The sequence below is a fragment of the Astyanax mexicanus genome, chromosome 7 (assembly GCF_023375975.1).
Source record: "Astyanax mexicanus isolate ESR-SI-001 chromosome 7, AstMex3_surface, whole genome shotgun sequence".
NCBI lineage: Eukaryota > Metazoa > Chordata > Actinopteri > Characiformes > Acestrorhamphidae > Astyanax > Astyanax mexicanus.
This window is the reverse complement of record NC_064414.1, coordinates 32,285,060-32,303,583: the sequence shown is the minus strand read 5'-3', so window position 1 is coordinate 32,303,583 and position 18,524 is coordinate 32,285,060. Positions and strand designations below refer to the sequence as shown.

Below are 18,524 nucleotides of genomic sequence, written 5' to 3'. Positions count from 1 at the left end.
CAGAAAAAAATACCCTATACCGTATGCAAATAGGCTAGCCTGTTAACTAGCTCTTGATCAGCATAGGGTATACGTATGTTTTCTCAGGATGACCAGCTGGTCTTGAGATTTTTTAGCAGGGATGTAGGGATTTATTGAATATTCGGCAACCAAATGAAGATTTTTTTTTTTTTTTGGAATAACTCATTAAGCGAAAAGACCAAATAATTAATACCAGAACTGATTTGTTTTATTTTAAGTAATACTGCAGTGTGTCCTTGTAAGGGCTGGTGCCCAATCAAGGCATCATTTGGGACATCGGAGGGCGTGCCAGGCCAGCGCCGAGGGTTAATTTGGTTAATTACTAACACCTGCTATCAACACCTTTTAAGCAACGCCAACCAGCCACTCGGCCCTGGATCTTTAAAGCTCACATACCTGTCAAGTCTCCCGTTTTGGCCGGGAAACTATCGTGTTTTACTCCTCTTTGCCGCCATCCTACCGTATTAGTATTTTCCCATAAATTTCCTGTATTATATTAAAATTAAAAAAACTTTATTATTGAGGAGACAGGCCACTGACAGCTGTGTGTCTCTTAACCAATCGTGGTGCCGGTTTAAGGAGAAAGTCCTTTCAGGAGAAACAGCCAATCAGCTTGCTGGTTTTGTTGCGCAGATGAGGGTCGGTCTGGGGAAGCCCCCGCTCGCTGTGAGTTCAGGCAGCTAGTCGGAGCAGCTGAAGTTTAAACATATCTGGATATACTGAGATTTTACTAAAAGAAAGGTAACTAACCATGTAAACTGTGATGAGATTGTTTCACTTGTCTCTGAATCAAAACACAAAGATTAAACTAAATAAAATGCAGCATGTGAGTCAGTTAGCTTAACTTTAGAATTAGCTAGATAGATGGTCAAGGTTTGAGAAAAATCTATGACGTTATATATAATGTTTAACCTGCCCTGATGTGCCTGATCAGCCAATAACTAGTTCATTTTTTCATTATTTTATTTTTTCAGTGGCGCACCTGTGTTTTCAGCTGCTAAGATAGCAATATGCCAAAAATTTACCTTAACATACCTCACTTCCAGTTGGTGGGGTGTAAGACTGGGCCCTTAAACTGACAATAGTTCCATTTTGTTTGGTTCCACTTTCTTCCGAAATGTTTAAATTCAGTGCACCCCTAGTATGAATACCTGATGGCTTTTTGCTAAGTATGCATTATAGTGTATCTTAGGGTGACTATATTTTGTTTTTCAAAAAAAAAAAAAAAATAATAACACTGGAGGCTCACAAGTATCCACTGTGGTTAGGACATTGTGTGAAATCTTGGTCAGACAACAAGACGATTTCCAGAACCCCAAAGGTCAGGGCATGTCCTGAAAAAAGAGCGAGCCCTAACATATCTGTACTTGTGAAAGGGAAGCCTGTTAGAAAGTTACGTCACAGTTTAGAGAACTTGCCTTCACGTACCTGTGAGTTTGCTTTGTCTGTGGACATGGCATCTGCACTCTTAATCCTTGTAGGTCTTTATCTCTCAGCCGGGTGGAGGGGAGAATGTGACATTCCATACAAAATCATGTGTTTGGAAACAGGGTGTACTCAGGGGTTGGCATGGGCAAAATGAAAATATAGTGGCGGTCTGTTGGCAAATGAGGCAGCAACTCTACAGGCCTGTGCTCTGATGCTGCCTGATAAGCTCCAAAAAAGTGAGTGGCCCAGGTGCTTTCTCTCAAACCCACCCGCTTATTAAAACGTTTTCTCAGCTGCGAACTTTAAGTAAACTCACCGCCCTAAAATGACCACATTAGTGAGGCCAGCATTTTTTCCCTCAATGAAGGAACAGTTGTATAAAAATGAGCAAAATTGCTAAATTAATGTAGCATATAAATGTACATATACATAGATTATACATGCCCAACTATCCATTCATTTAGTAAAAATCAAAATAGACATTCTAATAATATTAGGGTGGATTAAGCTTAATGTGGGACACTTTTGCATCTCAGACTTATGGAATATATTGCAATGAGAAGTGAATACAGTAAAATACCAATGTGTTCTAGTGCAGTCCATTCCAATCCACTCTTTTTTGTGTGTGTGATGTACTTTAAGAATAACTTTACATTAGACTAATCATACCATCCCTTTATTTAGGTAGATAATGTTTGTGGACACTCCTTGTAATGAAGCTATTCAGCTACTTTAAGTTGCACTCATTAGTATCACAGATGTGCAAATGTCTACCAGTAGAGAAGTATTGCCAACACAAAGGGACTCTTTGGAGCAGACAAATACAAGTTTATCAGATATTGGAAATTGTTATTGTTTTTTTCCCTACAATATAAGATAATTTGCCTCTGGTCAATAAGCCATGGAAAATTAGTGAATCATGGTAATTTTCTCAAAAATGCAAAACATTTCTTTTTGTATCAAGCAGCAAAAAAAATGTTTGCGTCTGTTTGAAAGAAATTAACTTTTTTCAAGGCAATACAAATTATAGAAATTTTGAAAGTTTTTTGCTTGTTTTAGGAATAATTATCTTAATTTATCTTAAGTAATGTGAACTCAAAATAAGCACAAAGTCACTCGTCGATTTATTCTGACTCATGTCCAAATTTAAACCAAAAGATCAGTGATTTTAGCTTTAATTAAGTCATAACTTTATTTTGAGATTTTCTGATTGCTTTTAATCTTATTAAGAAAAATTGCTTACCCCAATGGCAGATTGTTTGCTTAATATGCTGTATTTTTTTACACTATAAGGTGCACTACCAGTGACAGTCTATTTTCTGGTCTGTTTTTATACCCAAGGCGCACTGGATTATACGGCGCATTTTAAGAGACACTATAAGGAACTATAAGTTATTAGTTACTAATTTAAGTAAAGCTAAGATAAGTAAACAAAACTGTGATAAAAAAGACTTTCTTTTAAAGCTAAACAAGCGCTGGATGTTAATCTACACAGATTTCTCTCCTGAAAACTGTTTATTTGGGTGAGTAAGGCACTTTTATCTATTTACAGTAAGCTTAGATTCACAAATTTCTCAAGCACTAGGCTGGAGCATTAGCATTAGTGGATAACTGCTGTAGCAGTGCTAGCTGGGGTTAGGAACAGACTACAGGCTGGTAATTTCCCTTCTAAATGGGGAAATTGCGAGCACAGTTAGCGGGTAATGCTAATTCTACTCCAACAGTGCTAGTCGGGGTTAGGAGCAGACTACAGTCCGATAATACTCCCCTCTGAGCGCGGAACTAGCAAGCACGGTTAGCGGGTAATGCTCCCCTCTGAACGGGGAAATAGCGGTTAGCGGGTATGGCTAATGCTACCCCACCCCTCCACCCCTCTGTACTTTAGTGGAGTGGCTTTACTGCTCCTTTCAACCTAACCGGTAAAATTCATACTTAAGGTGCACTGGATTAAAAGGCGCACTGTAGATTTTTAGGAAAATTAAAGGATTTTAAGTGCGCCTTATAGTGCAAAAATACCATCTCAGTTTACATATTTTTTTTGTCTATGCTACAAATAACACTGATTAAAAACATCATAATGCTCAGCAAGAACAGTTCTTTACAATATACAACACCAACTTACAAACTGTATCCTTTGACCAAACAGACTCAGTATTTAATGATGATTTATTTATAGTGTCCAAACAGAAAGCAAAGAAACTGGAACAGATTTGTTGGCTTAAAATTGATCAGTTATATCCATTCACATTAGAGTCGACCCATCATAAGTGCAAAGACTGCTGACCAGCGAGTGGCCACCTAATGACTGACAAACTGACCAAAATAATTACGGTACGACAGCACCCCGGATCTCTGAAAGGGCTTATGTAGAAGATCTTCAATCTTTTTAATGTGACCACAAACATGTGGAATATAATGAACAAACCTGGGGGCACACACGGTTCATCCCTGAGAGCACAACATGTGGGACAGAAGAGCTACAGTTTAGACTCTCAGCTGATTAAAGAGTTTCAGGAAAGTTTATAGTTAGCACCAAGTAATACACCAATTCACACAGCTTCTACATAGATTCCATAGAGTATGGACTAACGGGTTGTGATGATTTCGCTGATTAATATCAGCTGTAATAATAATTAAAAAAAATCATTAATTTAGAGTACATAAAAAAGCACATACACTTAACATCAAGAAAATGAAACCTCCAGCACTAGAGACCACTGTAAATAGTACAGCAAGAAAATAAGTTATCTCACATCATACTGTAGAAGAAACTTGTAAAACATGAAAACTGCTTTTAAATATCACACTTAAAAATAAAGGTTTTTCAAACTATGCCACAGAAGATCCACTTTAAGTTCCATTAAAACCCTGTAATAAAAATGCACCTTTAAAAAGATTCCTTATATTCTCGTCTTAATGGAACCAAAGGTTTTTTGTCCATGGCATCACTCAAAAAGCCATTCAAAGCACCTTTATTTTGCAGTGTAGCTGCTGCATGTTATGGTATTGCATGGCTACTTTTTTGCAGTTGGATTTTGTTGCTAAGGAAATAGGGTGGGCACATTATAGAGGTGTTGTCACAGATTTTGATTAAAACAAGCTGGTAATAACTGGTGCATAAAGTTAAATCAACTGCAAATCCCTGGATACCTGTCTTTAAGGCCACTTTAAAATGTTGTTGAAATGACAATTGCATGTTATAATTAAAGAAAAAAAAGGGTTCCACAGTTAGTGGCTGCAGTTAAAAGACCATAAAAGAAAAGCAACAAAAAAGCCAAGGATTCATAGTAGAAAAAAAATACAGGTCAACTCATATAATGCACATGAATTGCTGTTACAGCCATGATGTACAGTGAATAAAGTACCTAAATTGATACATTATAGCGCTATGAGACAAGAATACAGTACTCATCAATACAGAATAAAGCTATTGCTAACAAAATTAAAAATAAATATTTTTCCCTTCCACCAAGTTGTCTTTCATTAAGGTCAAACTTGCGGTCTTTGTTACAGGCCAGAGTCAGGCTTTAGCTGCTGCTCTTCTGAGCCTCAGCAAATCCAGACGCACTTTGTTGTCCTCCATCCAGGCCTCTCCTCTTTAATACAGAGTTGCCGGCAGTATAGTTGTATGCAGATCCCATAATTAAAGTTTTTATTCTGTTTCTAGCATTGCTGTAACTGGTTCTTTTACAAGTGGGACTGTTTTTCACCAGCTAAAAACAAAGCTGCTGCCTGAGTTAAAGCTCCCCAAAAAGTCAAGATGCTTTAGAATTAAAACACCAGCTGTTTATTATATATGCTAACTTAATTCAAAGATTACTATTAATATAACCTTTCCTCCATTTAAAAATAACATTAGTTTAATAAAGTTTAAAATAAATTAATCTCTAGCATGTACTGTACAATGTATACTGTAATCTATAACCACTTCAGGAACAGGTTTTAAACTGCAGGATATAAGTTACCACAATGAAAGGAAGAACTATAAGGGGATAAATACTGAATACTGAATAAGACAAAAAAGAAAGAAATAAAGGTTTCCCAAACTGATCCCTGGTGATAGTTAGGTAATTTCAAGGGATGCACCAAATATTTGTGCTGCTGAGTTAAATGTATGATTATAATAGCACTGCTGAGGTAAATGTTTGTTGTCATTTGTTGGTATCTCTACTGGCATATTAAAATGTTAAGGGCAAATATACATTAGGCTATTTATTTTATTTATTGGTGAAAAAAGTGGAAGAAATTTAATTTCAGTGCATCCCTAGTAATATCCAAGAGAATACTGATGGTCCATAAAGTGCATCACTCAAAGTACAAAACTGAATCTATGCTAATAAAAAAATGTCTGAGCTGGAAAGTCTGTAAAGTAAACATATTTGGAAAATAATATGTAAATAAGTGGGGTTAGTAAAGATTTTGTTGAACTGTTTAAACAAAAAAATAAAAATAAAAATTCACATTTCATGCAGAGGTACAATTACTTGCACTCAATGTTTCAACCAAAAATAAATAAATCTAATAATTGGCCTAATGGCATTAATACTTTTAACTTTTAGTCAGACAGTAAGGTGCCTATGTAGCTCCTACATCTCATGCCATTTTCTTTTCTCTGTCTGTCCACTCACTAGTAGAGTTTGGTCCTGTTCCATTTCTGTTTTAAACATGCTCTCACTGACACTGCTGCCAGTTTGAGGGCAGTTCTACTCCTTTATCAGCTCTGTTGATGTTTCTTATATGACCGTTTGGAGGATTAGATTTAGTCAACATCACTATAGTGTACAGCAACAACTTTCCCAAAACGCACTGAAATTTGATGACTGGCGCAGATGTTTAAAAGAAACAATAGCAACAAAGCAGCTTAACATGTCATTAATTTGCTTTCCATTTTATGCTGCTTTGCTTATTTGCGTTATTAAATCTGTGTGCTCTCTGAAAACTGTCCTCCCTCACTGTAACTTCCTCACCCTTTCTTGAAGTAGCCATCAGCGTGATATTGGTCATGAGCACCTCTGAGTCATAAGTGGAAGTCTATGAGGGCGTGTTGGAAACAGTAATGAAACACAGCCTCGTCTCCTGTAAGTTTCCTCCTCCGTTTCTGTTTGTTCTGAGTTCTGTTGTCCAGTTGATAGTTGGTTTGTGGCCAGTAAAGAGGAGATTCTCCTCAAAGTCCATAGTGTTGGTGGCCATGTTTCCAGGAACCACCCCAGTACATGCTGTTCTCACTCCTCACTCAAGATAAAGCTCAGATAAAGTTGTTGGTGATCTGCCGTTGGTGCTCAAACAAATCTTCAACCTCTGCACTGTAGGCATCTCCTGTGCACAGGAAAAACACAACAATATTTAAGTGAGGAGTATTCTAAATAATGCTGTAAACGGTTTGTCTCTGTGGGTGTTGAATGATAGGGCCCCTACCTGTGTGACAGCCATACATGAAGACTCTGTGGCCATCGTATCTGCATCTACAGCGCATTACATTATTCAGAAAATCAGACTCAGCCATGTCCAATGAAGGGTTTACTTCAACCTGTAATAAAAAAGTGGTAAAAGGAATTTTAGTCAAATATCTGTTCATAAGGAGAGAATGTAAAACAGTGGCTAGTTAATTGTTAGCAATACAAAACAATATGTGTCTCTCCAAAGCAGAAGGCAAGAATGTATGGAAATGTAACGATTTTCTCACCCAAGTACATTTGGCCCATTTAATAATACTAACAATTATTATATCAGCAACGGCAATCTGTGGGTTCAAACAAGATGATGAACTGACAGGATGATGCCTACTAGTATGCGTAGGTGTTTAATCGAAAGTTGTTTGGATTGATGTTATTAATCAAAAGAAAACAAATAATATTTTAACACTGTTGCAAACTCTATGCACACAAAACTGCATCAGCCTACTAAGCTTAGTATATCTATAGTCTTGTGGAAAAAACACCTTAACAAGAGCAATAAGGTTTTATGCACTGTGTACTTGAACTCTAATATCAAAATATCAAAATTTATGAATTTACAACAGATTTAATTTTGCAATGTGTGGGGTAATCAACAAAAGTTTGTGCTCGTAAAAAGTGAAAAAGCATAACAATTTGGATGTTAATGAAATTAAATCAAATTTTATATTTAACTTTATTTAATAGCTGCTACAGTTCTGTTGTTTATAATAGCTAGGGAACACGATTTAACAGCTCTCATAAAGGCACCTACACCCATTTTAAATATGGGTTGCACCAGTTCAAAAATAACAGAAAAAAAAACTAAAGGTATGGTCGTGTGAACCAGAGTTTTTCGCTTTGTCAAATTATAGCAAATGCCTTTCAATTTTCACTGTGAAACTGGTCTTTGCTGGCATTGGAATGTGTCTCAGAGTAAAAAAAAAAAGTGTAGAGTAAACTCCACTGTGCCCAGTTAACTCTGTCTAATAGAGTGTTTTCTGCTCGCCCAATAGGTAATGTTTAGGTTTGCTTATTTTTGGAATTTAGCTATGTAATTAAAACAAGTGGTTCGAGGAAAAAGTTCACCAGAGTTTCCTAGAGATTCAGGCATGAATCATCTGCACCCTCTAAGCTCTACTGAACCCACAGTTTGCTGCCACAGCAGATGAGTCTGCAGTGTCTTTGTTTGGATTGGTTGGTATTGGTCCCTATATAGATGCATACGATCATATGGGATCCCTGACTTTTAAGCATTACCACAACACCGTGTGGTAATCACCACGAATAGCTACAGCATGATGCCGGTTTGTAATTAGTATATGAAAAACATGCCTAAAATATATGTGCTCTATCATGGAGACTTTTCAAGAAAATAAATCTGTAAAATGGTCAAGGCATGTAGGTAAGTACACTGTAATTAAAACATAGCTCCCCATTAACCCATCTTTTACAGCTGGGAAGCCTAAAAAAATCTGGCCCAAGGTGGCTCTTTGAGATTTCATAGTGCATCGAATGAGGCCTATTAAGAGTAAAACAGACCTAAGCTTGAAAGTGCTGACTTTGATGGGGTGCCCACAATGATTTGCATGATTAACATGTAACTAAGTTAATGACAGAGCGACAGTGTTTAAAATTCCTGCTGTGATGGCACCATGAGAGGAGGAGGTCTACTTTCACAGGCTCTACAATCATCACTGAATTTTAACTCTGGAGTTGTGAAACCCTTATTCTCCTGAAAATAGCTTGAATGCTGTTTTTGGAAAATTAGAAACCTTGTTTACTTCAAACAGCTCTGCACAAAAAAAACAGCAAAGAATACACCGTACTGTAAATATATTCTCTACACTGTAAATCAAGCAAACCTACCTGAAATATATAATCTCCTGGTCTAATATCCGTGATATCGACCCACTGGCAGTCAATATCATGACGATAAGTGTCCCAGCAACCAACAGAAATTCCCTGATCTCCATAGTTGTAACAGGAGAAGCGTTTATGAAGTCCTAAAAAAACAAATCAAGACAGAAGAAACAGTGGTTGATCTTGTCAGCGCTGAAATATGATTCCCGCATCACTGTTTCTCTGTTACACAAGACAAATTCTTAACCAGCTTTTACCTTCAGGGCAGTATGTGTCCTCCAGACAGAAGCTGGCTTTGTGTCCCTCTGCCACTCTGGTTCCATTCAGCGTGAGAAGGTCATAGTGTGTGAACACTTCAATGCTGTGGTAGTGCCTGTGAATACACAATCAAATCAATCTTTGTCACTAAGGATTACTGCACAATATGTCCTCCCTTATTGTATGTCAAGTAACAGATTTAATTTAACCTCTTTAACACCTAGGACTTGTGGGCGCTTCAGATGTTTATTCTTCTTTCTTTTAACCCCAAAACTTGCAGTACATATACATTTATACCAATTAATTTATGGAACACTGCAGGAAATCCAAAAGTATCCAAAATATATGCAAATTGAGACTTATATTAAGCGAACAAACCAGCCAAGGGGGTAAGCAATTTTTTCTTAAAATAAGTAATCTCAAAATCCTAAAATTAATTAGCAATACTTGAAGCAAAAATCACATAACCATAATTAGGAACCATAATTACCTGACTGGTGATTTTTTTTGCTAATTCTGAGTTTAAACTGCTTAACATAAGTTGAAAATTCTAAGTAAGACTGATTAAGATCATTATTCCAAAAATAAGCTAAATAATCTTACACTCACAATGCTTGATAAGACAAAATGTCTCTTATCGGAGAGAAAATAAGATTTATTTCCTTGAAATTTTTATAATAATAATTTTAAAATGCACTTGCTAAGATTTAGTTTTTTGTAGTGCAGAAATTAGTATAAACCGAAATGGACATTTTTGGCCAAAACCGAAACCAAACAAAATAAAACCTTTGGCCAAAGGCTGAATAATAAATAATACTAAATACTTTCTTTTTTTAATTACTTTTTAACACTTTTTCCACCATTGCATAAATTCTCTCGCCTAAAAATATTTTTTTGTCTTGCATGTCAAAGAAAACATCATTGCTTAGTATAATTTTAGTCAGCCTTTTCCCTATATTTATGCATGCCTAATAAAAATGTAATGTTAAGGTCACCTGAAGACTAAGCCTGCAGTTTAAGGGGTTAATGGATAAAGAAGTATAAAACACCTTAGCTTGCAGTTTAGTACATTTCTGTTGTGAATGAGGGGAGAACAGTGAGTTTCTATGACACGCCACTCAGTGACCTCACTGCTTCAGCATGAAGGTGTTGGCCTCCCCAGTAACAGCCCTTACAGAAAGCTGTTGCTGTCTGAGTGGGGTCATGTTTGCAATGCTGTTTATTTAGGTCTGAATGACCTGCTTTGAAATGCAAACCTTCATGCTGTTGATTTAAGAGACTAATGAAGAAAGTACAGCCCAGGACTCCACATTCTCCACAACAGTCTTCCTTGTTCCCACAGAATGTGTTTTTAGCAACTATTTTCAGTTGTTGGAGGGCGTAGATTTGGCCAAAGAATTCATCTTATTTTTGAAACAACAACTTCGCTTGCTCCCCATAACAGGTTTTTAAAAAGCCTTGCAACTTTGCAATTTTTTTTCAGGGCACAATGCGAGAAAAACATGTGACTGAGTTGGTATTAAACTTCATATTCCCAAACTTTGTGAGAGTGTTTCATATTTGGTACAATTAAGACTGGCAAGCTGCCTTCTCTGGTGTTCTATGAGTGACTCAAACACTCAGCAATGAGCATTTGTGGCCAACATGAATTAACAGGCTTAACCTTGTTTTACTAGTTCAGCTTTTATCATAATATTGTTCATGACATCCAGGGGCCTAACACAACATTGTGTAACACCCTCCAATTTAGCATCAAAAATTCATTACCTTAAAAATCCATGACCACATAAAGAAAACGAAAGCATTAAGCCATTTTTTAAGAGGCCCTCTAGGTGTGGTTGCGGTGACTCACCTGTGGCACTGGTGCCAGGTCCAGGACTCTCGTGTAGCACGTGGCCGGAAGTCAGCCCTTCCCATGTTCATGATACGGGAGGAGAAACGTAGGAGGCGGCGGTGGCCGTATGGCCAGTTCATGCGTCTGGCTGAGGAGGACAGGCAGTTCTCTTCATGAGCACAGGTGAGCAGGTGAAGTGGCCGATCTTCCAGATATGCCGTTTCCTGCACCAGCTGGGAGTCCACCACCAGATCAGGGGCAGCTAGAGCAGGGAGGGCAATGGACAAAGACAGTGAATATAAAATTGATATGATATTTTTTACTGTAAAAACATTAAAGATTTAATAAGAAAAAAAAATGTGAGATTGGGTTGCTGCCAAAAGAGGGTTCTGAGAGAGAATAACCCTTCTTACCCAAAACACAAAACAGCAGCAACATGAAATCATTATAAGTCAAAACCACAGATATAGCAATGCACATTTATGTTCATCTTTATGTACATCTTAAATAAACAGATCTAAATAAAAAAATATAGATTTTTAAAAGTTAAAATTTAGCATGCTTCTGAATCTGACGTAAAGAATTAAAAGAAGAAATCAGGTCAGACAACATGCAAACTGTTTTTTTTTTTTTTTCCAAATCAGACTGTCCGCACTGTTACATGTATGTGCAAGCGATTAGATCGGATTTGCCTCTCCAGACGTCACAACCAGCAATAGAAACTAATCTGATCCTTTTCTTGGTCCCCTTCACTATTATGGCTCATTGTAAGGGATATAAATGTCACGTTAAAATATAATTTGTACAGAGAGCTCAGACTGACACTTACAATGGCATTTTGATTACATTGGATCTGATTTGCAAAAATCTGTCTGTCTGAACTATTACAAATTTGTCTAGATAATAGGGGCCCAAGCATTTTTTTTTCTTCTAGAAAATGGTAGCAAAGACTATATGAAAGAAATCACTTAGAAAGACACTGTGTAACCAGCACTCACTCTCAGAACAGGTGACTCCAGCTGCTTTCGCTCCTCCTCCACGTGGGCAGTGGATATGGTTGTTGCGACGGCATTGCTGGATGGACAGTTCAGTTCCTACACAGTGAGATCCACTCAACAGCACCTCCTGAGCATTAGGATCTCCCTGCCAGTAATATGTGTCCTGTGTACAAGAAGGCACTGTGAGCATGCTTATAGATTATAGATAGCACTTATTAAAATTAATGAATGCTATTATTCAGTTACTACCAGTACTATGTATGTGTGTTTGGTACCGCATACTAGGGTTGTGCCATACTGTATAGTAAAATTATATTATATATAAGTTTTTCAAAAATCATCAGTGGGCCTTATAATCCGGTGCGCCTTATATATGAACTTTACCAGTCAGGTATTAAGAAGCAGTAAAGCCACTCTGCTAAAGTACAGCGTTATACAGGAGTTTAGTTTAGTTCTTCAGCAGAATTAGCTTTACCCAATAAATGCACTAAGCACAAGCCTGTTGCTAACCCTGCTTGAGCACTGCTGGAGCAGCATTAGCATTATCCGCTAACAGCAGTAAGTGCAAGCTTTTTGGCCGTTGAGAGGTGAGTATTATTAGCCTGTAGCCTGCTGCTAACCCCGGCTAGCACTGCTGAAGCAGCTTTACCATTACCTGCTAACCGCAGCGCAAGCTCTTTCAACATTCAGAGGTGAGTTTATCAGCCTTTAGCCTAACCGTTAGTGTCCAGCTTTATTTCAAATCTGAAACTCTAAGATTACTGTACATGAACAGAAGAGCTTTACTCACACAAACAAACAGTTTTCAGGAGAGCAATACAGGTCTGAAATGTTTTTTTTAAGAATTACAGTCTTGCTTACTTAGCTTTACATGACCTGCTGAATTAGCAGCAAAACAAAGCGACACCCCTGTTCCTTACTAGTGTCGCATAAAATGCGCTTTATAATCCGGTGTGCCTTATGTATAAAAATAGACCAGAAAATAGACATTTATTGACAGTGCGCCTTATAATAAGCGAAAATAGAGCGAAAAATACGGTAAATGTTTTCATGCACTATGCACAAAATGTATATATAATGCAAAAATATCCTTAAATATTCTGATATTATTTGAGGGCCAAATCACCCGCCCCTATGGCATAATTTTCTACGTAAAAGAGTTAAGTACTTTTGGGTCAGTGCCTAAAATTATATTTGGAAGGAATAGTCTAATTTGAAATTTAAATTTCCAATTCCATAATCTCATTATACAAACAGCTCTTCTTGGATGTATAAATTAACTAAGTGAAGTGTAATGTTTATAAAAACTTAAAGTATATAAATGCTCATGGTACATCAGGCACAGTTTTCCTGTAGTCTATATTTCCAAGCCTCTTCCCAAATACACATTTTATGTAATAAAAACACAATTTACCCGCAATCTACAGTATGTGCTCTAGTCCCACCCATACACCGTCAAAGAACAACTACTGTATAAAGTTTACGTGCTTAAAAGCAGCCTTCCTTCAAAACATGCACAGTGTGCATGCACACACACCCACACACACACAAACAACACACAGAACATACAGACTTAATTGCAGCAGTGTTTAGAGAAAATAGAACAAGTGACACATTCACTGAATAGTGGAAAGTGCTGCATTCTTAAACAGTGGCCTGTGCTAAGTGCAGTCTTACCTGATGGGCTCGTGCAGCGAAGCCAAAGCCCAGCTGTCTGCAGACCACCATGGCCTCGTTAATTCCCCAGTTCTCACTGCACACTGCTCCCCAACGTTTCCTGCCCCCCACATCCATCAGCACCTCCACACGACCTTCTCCTGCCTCCCTGCCCCCTGCTAACCTCACCTGCCACACACAGAAACACAAATCCATCATGGATTAAGATCAAACAATTACTGAAGCTAAATTAAATAATATATTACGTATTTTGTTTCCAATGCTACTACACTCTGCCTAAGTGGTTAATACATATATTTTTGGAACACTTTTGGCATTAACACACATTGATTGACATGCAATTAATATTATAAAATGTGTGTAACTGTTAATTTGAAGAACTCCAGTATGATATGGATTTGGGTTGTAGTGTGAAACATGATAACAAGTATGAAATTTTGTTTTAATAGCTCACCTCAGTTCGCCCCAGCCTTTGGGAATACAGTTTTTTTTTTCGGCTGATGCTCCCAACAGGCTTACAACGCTAGCGATAGGGGCAAAGCGTTACCCTTGCAAAGAAATTGCTATTTTCAGACCATTAACAATGGTGTAAAAATATGTTCCCCTATTCAACCTATTAATCTGTGCTTGTCAGTCGACTTAACATGACTTAATTTCAAGATGGCAGCACCCAGAAAACTACCTCAAGTTACTGTTTGTATAAACAGTCTTTTTTAATAAACTACCTGCACACTTTCAAAGTTTTCAGTGTCTCGTTTTAAATGTCAGGGCCCTCAGAATTCTACCAATGAAATGTGGAGCTACTTTGAGCTTCTTAATGGTGTAAATATAGCGTTTTCGTTGCAAGTATATATCTAGCATTGTAAGCCTGTTGGGAGCGTCTGCTAAAAGCGCTGTGTTTCAAAATGCTGCCGGTGAACAGAGGTAAGACTATTCAACAAATGTCCATACTCATTATCATGTTTCATTACACCACAAGTTCTTTTCACACTGGAGTTTTCCTTTAATAAAGCCTGATTCCTTATCCCAGTATGCACCAGTGGAAGCACATTTTAATTATAGTACCCCATTACACTGCTTTTCTGACTATTCCAAAAACAGCTGTGTCATTCATGGTAATATAATAATGTTTTTTAAAGCCACAGATTTCAGAATTTAAAAAATGGGCTAACCGTGGTCTCCACTCCTGTCTTGGGAATGTTACATTTGACAGAGGCATCTTGGGTGTGTTTGAATGTCCAGGGCTGGACCTCTTGGAAGAAGCAATCCAGGATAGAGCGCTCTGTTCCTGTGCACTGAACTGAGTTCATGTGAATCGGACCCGTTCCTGAAAAATATATAAAGATAGTTTGTAGTGTTTTTTTAGTCATTCCAAAAACTATTATTACTATTATTATAACTATAACACAGTGCTTTCACTACATATATTCTGAAAAATGAAATTGTATGCAACATAATGAAATCGTAATTCGAGGTTTTCCCTGTGTAGATTTCAACTCAAAGATTTGAGTAGCATTAAGTAAATGTATGTTTATAGAAGCACTTCTGAGAATATTATTGTATTACTAAAATAGCATTATTGATGTAGATTTGTGTAGAATAGCTATACTGAGGTAAATATATGGCTAACTAGCACTGCTGAAGTAAATTCATTATCAGAACAGTAGCACTGCTAAGGTAGATGCATTGTGCTTTGAAAGTATTAAAAATAAAAATATGTGCAATCAATATTTTAAACCTGTACTTTTGTAATTGTTTTTCCTTCAAAATATATATTATATTTAACATTGAAAAATGGAGAAAAGTGGCACAATTAATGAAAACATCTGTAAAACCAAGGCTAAATTTGCTCTGGGGGTTAACTGCAATGTGTGATCTAATTGGACTCTCAATCTCAAATCAGTTTAATTGTGTATCTTGTGCATTTATTTCCACAGATTGCTCCTTAAGAAAAGGTGGTGAGAAGTTTTGTAATACATGTAATTCAACATTCAAGTGCATTCCATGTGTAGCCAAGAGATGACACTGAGCCAGAGAGTTTAAATCCTGTGCTCAGACAGCCATTAGCCTAGCATTGAATTGAGAGCAGTGCTGCCAACAAGTGAAAAAGACAAAGATCAGTTTCTGTGCCGTGGCTCGTTTGCATAAAACGTGCTTGCCCCATCACAACTGCAGCTCACGGACAGCAGGTATCAGCTGGGTCTGTCTGCCAGCTCTGTGTAGATAAGGCCTACAACGTTCAAAGTGCAGTCACAGATCATTTCCTACTTTGTTTACTCGCAGCAAAAACGTGGCCAGACTCCCTTTCAGAGGACTGGGGCCAGCAAGGCATCACATGATTTCCAAGGTAAAAATCTCAGAGTGCTCTCAGAATGAGCATGAATAGCACAAATGTGAGAGAAGTCACACTGCGCACATTGCATATCTTTCAGTTCTACTCAGGCGATTCTGAGGAAAAGCTGTTCGGAGGTTGGAGGAGTGGCTGTGGACAAAAAGTGGTTGTCTTAAATTGCAGTGTGGCGTGTTTTGTTAAATTCTACAAGTCATCAAAAGGCCATTTTCGAACTGGCCACTGAAATCTTCACCGAGTGTTTAGTTACTGGGACAAACACGATAACCACATTATCTAAAGGAAGACCTGCCCAGCGCCCGGTTTCGCCAGAGTTCCGGGAAACCATTCCACTATTGAAGGAATCACATGAGATTGGTTTTAGGGTTGAGGCTTCATGGGGATGTATACCTCATAGAGTAAATTACATATAGGGACAGAAATATACCATTGGTTAAAACAGGCAATAGACACTCGGGCATTGTCCCTGTAATTTTGGCATCTGATGATGTGATCAAGAGAAGCAGCAGATATGCAATTTAACCTCAGTTTCCTCTCATCACATCTGAGCATCACCTTTTTAATGATAAAGAAAAGTAAGAAAGTCAAAGATGACGGTCATTGTGCTTAAAAAATCGGCAAGTGAAAGCAAACTGAATGAAACCATAGGTTTCAGAAGTGGCATTAAAAAAACAGCCAGTGGAAAGGGAGTGACTTTGGTCTTTGGTGACATACTGTACCGAACAGTTTCACAAGACTGTGGTTTTAGAAAAAAAAAATAGCTTTTCTCTCTCTTTCTAAAATTAAACAACATAAATTCAAATTGGTGGTTGTTTTTTTGCCATTAAAGGCTTGACTATATTAGTATTAAAAAAAACAGATTACATTACTATAGAAATCCTGTATGTCTGAGCCAAATGAAACAGATAAAAAGAAAGAATAATAGGAATTATAATAGGACAGCATAAAGACTATAACACCATAGATCTACATGCCAGGACCAATTTAAATGTACAGTGTTCTCTTTTATTCTAGGTAGAATGAGCAAATCCACGTGATCTTCTTTTTTTTTTTTTTTACATTTTAACAGTACACTTGGTCGAAGTGTCTGTTCCCTAAATGACCTCACAGATGTAAAACTAGTCAGCTGCCACAGCAAGTCATCTAAAGACACCATCAGAGATACTATCACTTTCATCCAGCTGGGAGTTCTGGCTTTAGGAAAGCTTTCTACAGAGTGTTGCTTTTTGGTGCCACTCAAAGACAAGCAGTATTATCATGCTCTGTGCAATCAGACATCAGATAGATGTAAGAATGTGATAGGCTTTACTGATCTTCAATGGCAGTTGTGACAGGAATTTGGCAGTTTTCAGACATGCATGCACGAAAGAACATGCCTGCCTAAGCACTCTCACTTCTGACCGGTTGGAACCCTGTTCTACAAGACACGCACGTGAACACAGACTCTGTATAACCTACACACCAACATTAAAAGCCATCTTTTCCCTCTGCTGACCACAGCCTGGGCTCTGGATCTCAGCTTGTTGGATTATAAGTGTCTCAAAGCGTATGGCCGTGTTCTATCATCTGAAAGCTAATTTATGCCCTGTTTTCACTCAGTATATGTTTTGTGGCCTAAGCTGCACTTGGAAAATTATACATGGCTATAAAATGTCTAAAGTGTGCTATGGTAAAATGGAAGAATGGAAATCGCTTTTGATCCCCAGTTCTTTAGCAAAGCTGCTGGGCTTAAAACTTCAGAAAGCGGAAACACAAACATAGCTGTAACAGCAAGGCCTACACTTAGCGACCAGACAGCAAAAGCCTTTTTTTAAAATGCCAGAAACATGGCATTTGTTTATTCAGGAGATAAATCAAAAGATCATTCTATGTTCATCAATGAGTTTAAACAGCCTTATTCTGAGATTAAGTTAGTCTTACATAATTATCACCTAATATGAACAGTTTGTACCTAATAAGACCACATATATAGATTTATGATAATGGTAATTATAATTATACATATATTATACTTGTTAACATCTTGTAAATTCCCATATTATCTAGGTTAATATAATCATGGTAGCTTTCCTATTAGTTAAGGCCTAATATGTTAAATTACCTACCAAAATAATTTGTATATGACAGGGAAAACTGTATGATCAGACCTTGATTTCCAGTCAATTAGACCAATTGAGAAAAACATCCCTCAGGCCTTCACTGATTGCAAAACATTTGGTAGCCTAACCAGGTTTCAGTCAGTTAAAATGGAAATAAAATACAACAGCAGAAGCTGTCTGTTAAACTCACAGCATCAGTGGGTCATGTGTAGGAGTGGAAGGTACTGCTCAATAAAGTTCTTAAGTAAAATAAATAATACTTCAAATATCTCACCTTGGCCCATGTATGCTCCAGGAAGAGCTTCTTTGGCCGTACCAAAGCCCAATTCTCTGCACACCACACTGGCTGAGACACGATCCCAAAGGTGGTCAACCACGGTTCCCCACTTTCCTTCACGCAGAACCTCTACCCTGCCCTCCCCCAGACGAGGACCTGCCTTTAGACGCACCACAGGCTGTAAAAGGAGAATTAAATGGTATAAGGTAAGCAAAATAAACAAAAATCGTCTCCCTTATGTTTAGTATATCATTAACATAAGAGAATCCCATCATATCTGGGGAAAA

The 18,524-nt window shown here is 37.6% G+C and overlaps 1 protein-coding gene across 1 annotated transcript in view; it reads right to left on the bottom strand.

Moving 5' to 3' along the window:
- Window positions 1-4,708: 4,708 nt before the first annotated feature.
- Window positions 4,709-18,524, bottom strand: part of loxl4 (lysyl oxidase-like 4) — a 28,612-nt gene continuing 14,796 nt past the window's right edge. Inside the window, exons 7-15 of the mRNA XM_022684806.2 lie at window positions 18,235-18,415; window positions 14,684-14,838; window positions 13,512-13,679; window positions 11,835-11,997; window positions 10,855-11,098; window positions 9,002-9,117; window positions 8,751-8,887; window positions 6,865-6,976; window positions 4,709-6,765 (exon numbers count right to left, since the gene is read on the bottom strand). Coding sequence (XP_022540527.1) covers window positions 6,695-6,765; window positions 6,865-6,976; window positions 8,751-8,887; window positions 9,002-9,117; window positions 10,855-11,098; window positions 11,835-11,997; window positions 13,512-13,679; window positions 14,684-14,838; window positions 18,235-18,415 — 1,347 coding nt within the window. The 3' untranslated portion in view covers window positions 4,709-6,694. The remainder of the gene's footprint in view (window positions 6,766-6,864; window positions 6,977-8,750; window positions 8,888-9,001; window positions 9,118-10,854; window positions 11,099-11,834; window positions 11,998-13,511; window positions 13,680-14,683; window positions 14,839-18,234; window positions 18,416-18,524) is intronic.